This window comes from Bemisia tabaci, chromosome 6, assembly GCF_918797505.1.
Source record: "Bemisia tabaci chromosome 6, PGI_BMITA_v3".
NCBI lineage: Eukaryota > Metazoa > Arthropoda > Insecta > Hemiptera > Aleyrodidae > Bemisia > Bemisia tabaci.
Genome location: NC_092798.1, coordinates 11851027 through 11863440, shown reverse-complemented (window position 1 = coordinate 11863440; position 12414 = coordinate 11851027). Strand labels below are relative to the sequence as shown.

At 40.1% G+C, this 12414-nt stretch overlaps 1 protein-coding gene across 1 annotated transcript in view; it reads right to left on the bottom strand.

The window, feature by feature from the left end:
• Positions 1–150: 150 nt before the first annotated feature.
• Positions 151–12414, bottom strand: part of LOC109038694 (2-acylglycerol O-acyltransferase 2-A) — a 33694-nt gene continuing 21430 nt past the window's right edge. The window contains exons 4-6 of the mRNA XM_072301357.1: positions 5625–5799; positions 2079–2278; positions 151–1290 (exon numbers count right to left, since the gene is read on the bottom strand). Coding sequence (XP_072157458.1) covers positions 1136–1290; positions 2079–2278; positions 5625–5799 — 530 coding nt within the window. The 3' untranslated portion in view covers positions 151–1135. The remainder of the gene's footprint in view (positions 1291–2078; positions 2279–5624; positions 5800–12414) is intronic.

The following is a 12414-nucleotide window of genomic DNA, read 5'->3' as shown; positions in this document are numbered from 1 at the left end:
AAAAAAACTTAATGAGTAAAAAACTTTATGAGTAGTTATGCACCCCCTACATGTGCGAGGAATCAAAACCTCACGCGATTTTAGCTAAACTGCGTCATGTGTGTGAGGGCAAAGTGATTTTCTTTTTTTCCGAAATCAAATAGCAGTATATTTTTCATCGAAAGATTTCCATACTTTTATTGACTTTTATATTACATTCAATTTTTCCGTAAAATAAATACAGCGACGATGAAACAACAATAAAAATAGCACGAAAATAATGAAGTTTGAGTTTCATTTAACTCGAAAAAATCACATCGTAGGAATTTATGCAATTTACACTTACTTTACCATCTAATGGTAAAAATGTTTAAAACTATCAATAAAAAAGAGACATTGTAGGACAAACAAGAGTTTTGAGATTCCTTTGAATCCGAAAAATGCAGCCAAGCTGCCACCATTTCAAGAGGTTATCTCATGATAAATAATACTAAAATATAATTTTAAATACAATCGCAACAAAATGTTTTCTCGCGGAACCAAATTCTCGTCGAAAGTCGCCAAGTCCCAAAAAGGATTCAATTGATTACATCTTATCCTTAAAGCAATGGGAAATAGTTCTATTTGCGTGAACTTCGTGCATTTTGGAGATATTTCAAAATAGGATCGGTGGATGTCAAAATCGATTATGTCCATTATTTGATGAGCCGCATAAAACATAAGTAGTCTTATGTCTTACGCGGTTCATCAGATAATGGTTACCTTCGGTTCTTACATCCGCCGATTCACTTGTCGGACACTTTGTGACGGTATATCATGATAGAATCATACACTGGAGCGTTCTTGAAAATATTATCAACAACACTGATAACTGACCCACTAAATAAATCAATAAAATTCGAAACGAAAGCTAAAACTAAATAAAATTCTCGTGACAACGATTCTTAAAACTACATATAACAAGCATCCTCGTGCAAATGTCGCCTCGCGCATTTTGTTATCACGCCGGGAGTTTCGTTCTTTCTAAAATTAATTAGAAGCTAATTTTGATGGAGCCCTTTTGTTGAGCGGGCGGTATAAATACTGGTATCACAGGTATTGGTGGAGGTAATGACTAGCATTTGCGGGCTCGGTCAAAGCCTCTGGAGAAAGAGTATCACTCGATGATCAGCTTGGTTTTCGGGTCCTCGAGGTACTTGCCCTTGTGCGTCTCGAAGAGCTCCATAAGTTCCTCCATGAAGATCTTGTGGTATTTGTCCACGAGCTCGTTCGAAGGGTTCGGCTCCTGCGGTAACATGATTGGTCTTCCAACTGGAAGTCGAAACAGAAATCATTTAAATAAAAATCCGTTGAATTTTTCATAATATGTATGTAGGTTGACAGCGGTAGGGATGGTCGAATTCGAATTATCGGCACCGAGATAGTCGCATCACATTCGAATATTCGTTTCCGAGATATTCGAAATCGCAAATTCTAATATTCGAATATTCGAATAATCGCATTCAAAAGTATCAAAAGTGTCATTTTATCTCTCACGATTCATAAAAAATCAAAAATCAAAGCAACAATCGAAACTATTCGAATATTCGCTTCTATATATTCGCTGAACTATTCGCAATCTCAAGATTCGAATTCTCAAATAATCGCAATAATCGCATTCGGAAAGTTTCGAATATTCGAATAATCGCATTCGAATTCGACATTCGTCCATCCCTAGACAGCGCTGATTGCTGAAATTGATAGACAAAGCTATACACAAAGAAGACATAGAGTGTATGGCCCGATCCTAATGGTTGAAATGGGTGGTTCTTATAGACGAAGGGAGAAAATGATGGACTAGTTAGTGCATCCTTCTCTATTGCTAATGATTAATGTATACATTATTCTACCTCTCCTTCCCTATTGCTAATAATTGTTAAATATCTTCTTTTCATCTATTAATTTAATATATTTAAGTGCTGTTTTGTATGTACAAAACTGATTCATGTATAAATGTAAAAACTGTATAAAGCTGAATTATCTATTAATGACATAAATAATAAGATCAGATCGAGTAATTTAATCAGATGGTCACTCAAAATTTAAGGGCGCTTGCTTACCAACAGTTGTGATGGGGGTTCGCCGGGGAGCGATGCCAAAGGAGTACTGAAAGATGCCTCGACCCAGGGGTATGCATGGCGCCACGCCCAAAACCTTCTTAAGCGTGCTCTGAAGCCACAGGAGCCAGGAGCCGGGCGGGTTGGACACTTGGTCAAACACATCCGTTTCCCCAAACGAGAAGACGGGCACTAGAGGAGCACTGGGAAAATTAAAAATACAACATTTTTAGGATGGAATAAATAGGTCGTTAGACGAATAGAGAAAAAGATGTGGCACTAAAAAATGTTTGCAGATGATGAGTCCGTTTGCAGGGTGTCTAGCATTAGGATTTTCCCGATTCTATCAGGATTTGAGGTCAATCAGGATTTAATCCTGATTTCATCAGGATTTGAGGAAAAATCAGTCGTAAAATCAGGATTTGAGAAAAGTCGGCCGTCCGATCGGATTTTTTTATCGAGCTATTTTGGTGAAGTCACATTCGCCTCCGCCAAAAATTTCGAATCAGGATTTGGAAAAGTCATGAAATCAGGATTTAGCTGTCAAAAATCAAGATTTCATCAGGAATTTCCAAGATGAAAAAAAAAACTAAGAGACCCTGGTTCGGCTAAACATTGGGAAAGAAAAGAAGAGACGTATGTCACATTAACCACAATGCATGTGTCGCAGGCAAATAGTAAAATCAGGCTGTCAAATGCCTAGACAAATAGTCAAATATTCTAACTTAGATTGAAATTCTGATTCCTTTCCTAATTTCAGACAAAATATTGCTCCTGCAAGAAAAAATTCTCCGTAAAAATTTGCAAACACAATAGTATTGTAAACTATTTTTAGCTCCTGAAGAGACACTGATCTTGAAATTTTCAGCCTGTCGTAAAGTACAGAATTTTTGGAATTTCAACATTTAAAAATATGATAAGCAATTGAAGAGAAGGTTATAGGACATGTCGTCAACGATTTTTTGTTCGCGACCTGTTTTTTCCAGTAATTTACGTCCACGCGTTTTTTAGGCACGGGAGTTTTGGTCCACGTGCCAGTTGAGACCCAAAGCTAATTGGCCCACATGTAGGTAAATACAAACGACAATTGTTCACGACGTTTCTGGATGAAAATGTATAATGTCTTGGAAGAATGAGGGTTTGCTTGTTTTTTTGTTTTGTCTGTTTGGTCCAACGGAGAATAATATATTGTTGAGAGTTTTGGTAAAAATGGGGGAGCGTCAATTCCACGAGACAAAATTCACTTAAACTCTCTACACCTCTCTCGTGTAACATGCAGGACTTAATTATCTTTCATGAAATTCCCACCTTGTTATACCTGAACCGAATAAACCTCTATATTTGCCTCAGCCAAAGGCTCTTAGATTTTTCCTGTGTACGATAAGTATCTTGATTTATTTTGCGAGGAAAGATCTGTACTTTTAAAGGATGCCTGTCATTCTTCATACGTTCAATTTCATATAATGTGCAACACCTCTGTCGTGAAATAGTTGCTTTAGGCGCCGCCGCACGGAGGGCGGGCGGCCAAGCGCGGAACGCGCATTGGCGCCTACAAACCTAAGTGGATACTTCAAGCATTGTGCAATGCGTGAAGTATCCTTTTAGGTTTGTAGGCGCCAGTGAGCCTCTCGCGCTGGCAGCACGCCGCTCCGCTCTGTTAAACTTTAATATTTATACTCGCATAGTCATCGTTTTTTTAACTCATGATTTTGAAGTGTTTGCACACTTTAAAAAGACTTCGTAGGTTTGATGAGTTTTTTTTCAATAAATAGTGATAAATCGTGAGCTTTTCGCCATAAATCCACACAATTTTGTAGACCGTCAAAATTTGACTATCTGCCTATAGGTATTTGACAAAATGCCTGATTTCACTATTTGCCTGCGACACATGCATCATCAGTTGACCCATTGGTTACCACATAAATTTATGTTGAGTGGTGCCATTCTCTGTTGTGACATAAGCCTCTTCTTTTCAATCCCCATTTCTAATTGACCCTTAGATCCGTAACACCTTCATTTTAGTATATATGCAGCACGGACATCCGTTGAGCACGAATAGTTGTATCAAGGCGTTCATGTCATCGTTGCGTCGGTCTAGTTTGTTCCTTGGTAAACGCGCCTGTCCTCTTCTATCTTGCTGTTATTAGTGAAGTGAATGTAAATGAACGTGGCATTATCATTAGCAATTTATCTGTTTGTTTAAAAATGTGTCATTTTCCACAAAGAAACGTGATTACTTTCAAAGGTTGCAAAATTGACCGAAACCATGCCTATGCTACAACTATGTAACATTTTGTTTATATCTGCGTGTAGTTGAGGAATAGTTAGAGAAATTTTCAGTAGAAAGGTTCAACGGTTCTCTAATGTAAATGCAATCTGTGAAGGGAAATTTTGCATCGTTGAAATGTAGTTATGTACGTTCTCTCGTTTTGGAAAGAACAAATTCAGAGAAAATTTTTAACATTCCAAAGGTTAAGTAAAAAGAGAAGCCTGCACGTACTTGAGTATATTTCCAGCAGCAGGCTGATTATTGACGTGGATAGACAAACCCCTAGACAAAGAGGACAAAGGATAAATTGAGCAATTCTATCGGTGGAAGCGGATGGTTGCAATGGAGAAAGGAGGCAAGTAATAGACTAACTAACGGCAACTCACGGGAAGCCCTTCGGTTAGTCCATCATCCCCTCTCGCTTATTCTAACCACCCGCTTCAACCAATAGGATCATTCCATTTTCCTTTTGTCTTCTCTTTCTACAGTTTGGTTTATCAATTTCAATGATCAGCCCGCTGTTATAGTATAATTTTCGTCAACCATAACGGTAGAGTGGCATATAGCTGTAGACTAACAGTGGGTCATCATTTGTGCCAGTTACAGAATCGTGTTTTGATGACTTGAACTTCTGTAGCCAAAAATAATAAAATCTGTTCAATATTTCCAGAGCCTTTGCCCGTCGAAACACACGGCGCATGCGGTCATCGACCACGGTTGTGCATACTATGGTTTCTTCCGCCTTTGTTTCATCTATCAGTGAGACACATTGGCATTGATTGCTTAATGTAAAACACGGATAACACCAAGGTGAACGAAACCACTTCATGCACTACCGCGGTGGATGACGTCATTTACCGACTACCGCGGTTTATGACGTCATTCATCGACTACCCTAGTGAATGACGTCATTCACCATGTTTTTCGATGAGCGATATCTCCGATGTATTGAACCTATAAACTTGTCGTCTTAAATTGTATGGCTATATATTGCCAACCAATCTGTATCACTGGAAAAAAAAAACACATTGGATCTAGAATCCAGACTCTTGAAAACATTGACAAGAAAAAATACTCTTGATTCAATCGGATTTTTGCTTGAATCAAAACGAAATCCGCTTTAATTAAGAGGCTTGGTTCTTGATTTAAGCTAGATTCTGATTGAATCAAGAGTACTTTTTCTTGTCTATGTTTTTAAGACTCTGGACTCTAGATCCAATGTGTTTTTTTTTCCAGTGCATTAAATAACGAGTCTATGGTCATTGATGCTCTGGACTTACCCGGTTTCGAGTGCGACCCTGATGAATCCCTTTCGTCGCTTGAGGATGATCTTGTAGGAGCCGGGGTGGCAGTAGAGGGACTCGGAGGCCCCGCCGACCATCAACACGACCGCCTTGCCTTTCTCCGGGTGGCCCAGCAGGTACGTCATGCTCTCCCGCGACGATGAGCAGCTTCCTGCACACGACAATCCAGACAAATGTTCACAATTGGAGCAAAGTAATTAGGTCAATTCCTCCCAGCCACCCAGATAGCTCTCAATATCGAAGAGGCGGGCTCTTTTTTCGTTACCTGATTACTAAAGCTGAATTATCCATAGGCGCACAGTGGGCTGATGGTTGAAATTGTCAGGGAAAGTTATAGACAAGGAAGACATAAGGTGTATGAAGCTATCCTATCGGTTGAAATGGGTGGTGTTTATGGACTGAGGGAGGAAATGGTGGACTAACTAAAGGATCTCTTGTGGGTTGCCGTTGGTTAGCCCATTGCCGGCCTCCTTTGTTCATAGCAACCACCAGTTTCAACCAAATAAGATCGTTCATTTCCCCTTTGTTTATTTTTTCTGTCGCTTTATCTATAGCTTTGTCTATAATTTTTAATGATCAGCCCGCAAGAACCAAAAAATACGAGTGGTGTGACTGTGGAGTGAAATCTACTCATCCCGAATGGATTTCACGTCGTCGCATTATATCACTCGTGATGTTCGGCGACTATATTATATCGATGTCTAAAGTTGAAATATGCGTGCCTCCAATACGAGGCTTCTAAATCTCTAAATGTACTTTCTTTTTTTATATGAGACTAACCGAAATTACCTCGGAATTTTGAATGAAAATATTTCAGTGGTACTTCAGCTTTGTCTATGCATTTCAATGAGCGGCCCGCAGGCGTAGCTAGGTTATGTTGCTGAGGACGGCTTGAAGCCCTGGGGGCCCCTCTATTAGGGGGGAGGTCTGGAAGGTATGGAATACCCCCTAGACCCAGTCCTAAGAGATCCCCGTGGGATTTCGATATTATTGAGATTTTGGATGAACGAGGCGCCGAAAAGTATACGGAGTAACCCTTTTTCATGAGTTTCAGTCTATGACCGTCGCTAATATTCAGAGCAAACCCACAATTTTCCAAAAATTTGTGGATCGTATCTACGATGGGGGGAAGGGGGTAGTTTTGGGGGTGGGGACGTATACAGAGAAAAGAGGGCTTATTTTGACCCAGAGCACACGCTCCTGCAGGGTATCCTCTTTATTGATCGCGAGATAGGTTTTCATTAATGTTCATGACAAGCCAAAAACCCCAAGTCAAAGCGAAGTTCCGGTGGTTTGAAGATATCGCGGTTCAAAAAACGTAATTTGGAGAAAATTCTACCGAAAACTCTGATCCACCACGTTCAGGACCCCAAAGCACCGCATATTACTGTCATTTTAAACCTTTATTAGTAAAAAAATTAACAGCTTTTCCTTACTACTTATAACTCTATCTCCAAAACGCTTGACATAGAATTTCTTCCAACATCGCAAAATCCGATTATTTGATCCAACTCAACAAAAACGAGTCACAATAATTTTGTCACCGTGGACTAATTTTGAGATTATTTACGTGAACGGTCAAATATTATCACTGATCAATGGTTCCGAGATTCATTTTAACTGTTAGCTCTTTTTCAGTGCCGAGTTTCTAGTGTCACTCCTATAAAGTTCCTTCAATTCTGAAGAGTATGCAATTTGACCTGCATCAACTCACGCACTCCTTCGTGAGTCTGGCAGGCAGAATTTCATGATACTGTTTCTTTGAGGAACGTGGGTCCGAATTCAAGGACCAAATTACCGGAATGTAAAAATCCAACTAAAGTTGGTCTCGGCGTAATGGGAATGAACTCGAAAACTGTCGTGTCCGGATTCCCGAAGGACTTCAAATTCGGAAAAACACATAGAACCCATTTGAGTTGTGACTATTCGGATCTAAATGTTTTGCACCACGACGACCTATTGGTACATACATATAACGTAAGTGTAAAGTTCTTCTAGAATGTCCACTTTAGACTACCTATAGAGTTTCCTTTTTAACGGGACTCAAACTTGGGTAAAAAGTTATATATTTATCCTCATAATCATTTTCCACGTTCCCAACCTCTTATCTTTCTGTTCACAGGCGAGAACTTGACCTCATTACAATACGTGATTACCAAATTCAACTAATTTGGTAAGTTTCTTGTGTTTGATAACTCCTTTAACCTTTGATAACCTGCTTCATTCAACGGACTGAAGAGTCAGTACAAAAAATCGCTCGAAATCGTCCCCTTATTCATACTTTTCCTGATAAGAAATCAGGAAATATAATATCAAGGGACCAAAATGGATCTCAGTATTCCTACTCAAGCTTAAAGCCCCTGAAGTCCTGAAATGAACGTTTAGAAAACTGAAATTCGGATTTTGACACCATGCCTGATGCTCACAATTAAATATGAGCTTATAAATGATTTGTCGATGGGATTTTTAATCTTGGCTGGCTCTATGAGTGTTTACAACTGAAATATAGAAAACATGTTTGATTACGCATTTATGATCAACATTTATTTGTTTCTGTTTTTAAAATATTTATTTTTTTATTTTTTGGGTGTGTTAATATTAATACCAGGTTTATCGGTTGGGTCGGATGAGTCGACTGTAGTCAAATTCTGTCTTTTCTCGTCTCGTGCAAGTTGGGGGAAATTTCCATAAAACACGGAAAATTTGGATTCATAGTTAGCTAGTACTATCTATCATAGCAAATTTAAGGAAAATTTCGGAAAAACATAGGAAATTGGTATTCAGAAATCACTCCGAGCTCTATACCTGAACACTTGACAGGAAGCGGCAACCTACTCACGCTTACAGGATCTTTTCATTTGCGATGTGTTACGGAATCTGGCTGATCGTCTATTGGTCTAACGAAATGTCATAGGACTCATTTATAGACCTCGAAATTTGGAAGTGCAATCATCAAGACCAACGCAACGGTGCCGGCGCGGCATGGTAGGAAGGCCCTGCAGACCTTGAACCTGAGATTTTGATACCCAGGTGCTAATATGTTCGCTGTTTTGTCGGCGATCAGCGTTGGCGGAAGTTAATTGTATGCGTAAATATTGCCGCATCTCGCATTAAATACGTATGCAATATATTCTATCCACATAGGAATATCCTGAAAAATAGACGCGAAGTGGCAACATGGGTGCATCGCTCATCATCTCCGTGTTCAGTCATAGACGTACGCAACGCATTATCACTCCCACCATCCAAAGCTGTCGATTCGTTAGCGAAATCTGCAATGCGTTTTTGTGCCTGTCTAATGAATTAATGGTGAGTTTCATGCGGCACTTGATAGGAACTTAGAAGAGCATTTAGCCAAAAGGCATCATGGACTTGGAATGGAGGGAATTAGTAATAGCCATAAACTCGGAGAACTCGTTGTTCAAAATGTAACGTCGCAAATTTCCTCTCGTGTTTTATTTTTAGTAAAAAAAAAAGACTCGTTCTTTTTTCATGATTTTTTTAAAAATGTGTCTTCGCTCTTACAATATTATTCCTAAAACAAGAACGACCCACAATATTTGTTGCAGGTTTTTCTTAAAAACAAAAAATTAAATAAAATAAAATATGGACGGCGGTTTTAAGATCTCGTTGCAAAATAGTCACAGGAAACGATATTATTTGTTTTGATTAGTCAAATTATTTCTGCGTTTTTATAGAGTAAAGTAAGTTTTCAGTAAGCGCTAATATCTCACTTACGCCCTGGTAAAAATTGGCGATAGGAGCTGCGTTTCAAAATACCATAGGAATTCTTATAGCCGGCTAAAGGAGGCAATAGAAAATCATATAGCTGGCTGTAGAAAGCGGAGCAAATCATATAGCCGGGCTATACGAAGCGATAAAAAAGTATGCAACTGGGCTTTTTACACTTTATCGCCATCGGCTATAAGAAATTGTGTAGAAATTCGTGTGCTTTGGAAATCATTAAGTTTGATACGGAGCCAACATAATATTCACAAAACACACATTATATTTTCCTTTAATACATATTTTTTTCATCGTTTAAAATGAGAATAATCCATACAGATGTGCAAACATTTCAAAATCATGAGTTGAAAAACGCTGACTCCGCAAGATTATATTGGAGCATAACACAGAGCGGAGCGGCGTGCTGCTGCTGCCAGCAATAAGCGCGCACCAGCGCCTACAAACCTAACTGGGATACTTCACGCATGGCGCAATGCGTGAAGTATCCCTGTTAGGTTTGTAGGCGCTAAGGCGCTTTTCGCGCTGGCTGCCCGCCTGCCGCACCGCAGCGTGCCACGGCGCTTGAAGCAACTATTTCACACCAGAGGTATTGCACAGTATCATACGAAATTGAAGGCGCTCCAACATATTAGGAATGGCAGGCATCCTTCAAAAGTACGGAGCTTTCCGCGCAAAATAAATCAAGATACTGCGGCCCAAAAATAGAGCGGTAGTCCAAAAACTCACTAAGTCCTAGCATCTGTAATTAGTAACATGTAGCATACACTTTATCGCCTGGCTGTTGCTCAATCGCCATCGGCTATAAAAGGCTATAAGACATTGTGCAGCTGGCTATAGAAACTATTGAAAATCTTACAGCCGGCTTTAGGTCTATGGTATTTTGGAACACAGATTCTACTGCCAATTTTTACCAGGGCGAGTCGGTCAACACATCTAATGTGTATTCATGCAAGAACTCTAGACGAGGAAACATGTCTCACGATTTCCTATACTCGTATCGTACATTCGTTTTCGGTTTCTTCTGCTGTGAGATGCGGCACCGACATAATATTTCAAGCATCTAGGCAGTACAGCTCACCCGTAACGATTTCTCTCCATATCCAAATTGGCATTTTCCCTATGGCGGATCCAAACATTTCCAACGGAAGGGGGATCGGGGGGGGGGGGGGGGGCTGCGGCTGCCCCTAGAATATTCTCGAAATTTGAAAGCATCTAATACGCAGCCTGAGTCAGTTGCGCCATGCATTATTACACCAAATATAAGCTACCTTCTTCCTGTCTCCCTTTTTTCATCCTCCCTCTTTTCGGGCGATCAGGAAGGGGGGCACGCCCCCTACGCCCCCCCTTGGATCGCGTATGAATTTCCCAAACTTTTGCCTGTATCAGTTACTGCAGTACGTATCGCCTCTGCACGCATCTCCGTTTATCGAAGGGCTAGCTCATCGTTCGCTCCTCCAGGAAATCGACATCGGTTAAAGCCAAATATTTTGATATTCGCATATTTAACATTAATGCACCAGGGAGAAGGTCCACGATAATCTGGCAACCCTGGTAATGGTGTATGTTGTCTCGTGCCGTGGCCGTACTAACCGTACTGCAACGCATCACTGATTGCCCGTCGGCAATCAGTAACCGTTTATCGGACAATTTTCTGCCGCGCTGATTATTACGAGTGTGTCGTGTGTCACTCGATGCAACCAACAACCTGAGTGTCTCTCTCCAGCGTCGTCGTCATTATGACTCTCCATTCCGTGTTGAATAGGATTCTTCAGTATCATTGTCAGGGTCCGTTCATAAATTACGTTATGCTCTGAGGAGAGGAGAGGAGAGGAGAGGAGAGGAGAGGAGAGGAGAAGAGAGGAGAGGAGTGGAGAGGAGAAGAGGGAGAGGAGAGGAGGGTATCCTCGTTAGTTGGCAACACTTTCTTCTCCATTTAAATTAATAATTACGAGTATAAATATATACATGTAGATTTCAGAATCGATTGTTAAGGTGATTCGATGGACGCCATATTTTGTGTCAGAACGGCATGCGATATATCGCATCAATTGGTTCCATTTTTTCAGCTACTCGTCATTTTTCTCCAATTTTGAGATCGCAATTCTGTTGTCAGGAGACTAAAGCATCCACTTACCAATTTTAACAAAGGAATTCAACGTAATAAAGGCGTGGTTTTTTTAGAGAGAAAATATCGCATTCGAGGGCAGTTTCGATATCAGTATCGAATGCGATGTTTTCTCTCTGAAAAAAAACACGCCTTTTTTACGTTGAATTTCTTTGCTGAAATTGGTAAGTGACAGCTTTAGTCTCCTGACAACAGAATTGCGATTTCAAAATTGAAGAAAAATGACGAGTAGCTGAAAAAATGGAACCAATTGATGCGATATATCGCATGCCGTTCTGACACAAAATATGGCGTCCATCGAATCACCTTAAAGTAACATTTTACTTGAAAATCACCACTGGGGAGGAGAGCTTTGGTTCAGTGCGATTGGCGTGTAACAGAAGGAGGGAGGGAACGTACCTAGAAGTTGGTTCCTCACGACAATTTTTTGAAAATTTCGGTAGAAGAATCCATACAAAAATTACCGATTAACGCCAAAACCACGCTAAAATCGAGGAAAGTGTAATGTAAAAGTCGTTAATGGGTCCCAGATCTGCGTGACAAGCGCGTGACGAAGGGATAGATGGGTCTAAATATCCAAATTTCAACGTGACATAATTAATTATGGACAATGTCTCGTGTACGAAGTTCGATGGGTCAAGTAGTTCACATCTGTTTTCATGCACGTTTTTTTTTTTACTATTTTATAATTTTTGTGCACCCATACCAAACCGCCCGGAACTACGATCGGAAAATTTTCCGCAAAAATCTTGTTACCTCTAGATGCTCGCGAAACAGCGAACAGTTTTAAGCCTCCGCTCCTCTTTGCTCCCATCCAATTTTGCATGTACGAGCTCGCACTTTACTTTTTACGTTACAAATCATATCGATGACCAAAGTGCAAAACCTACGAAC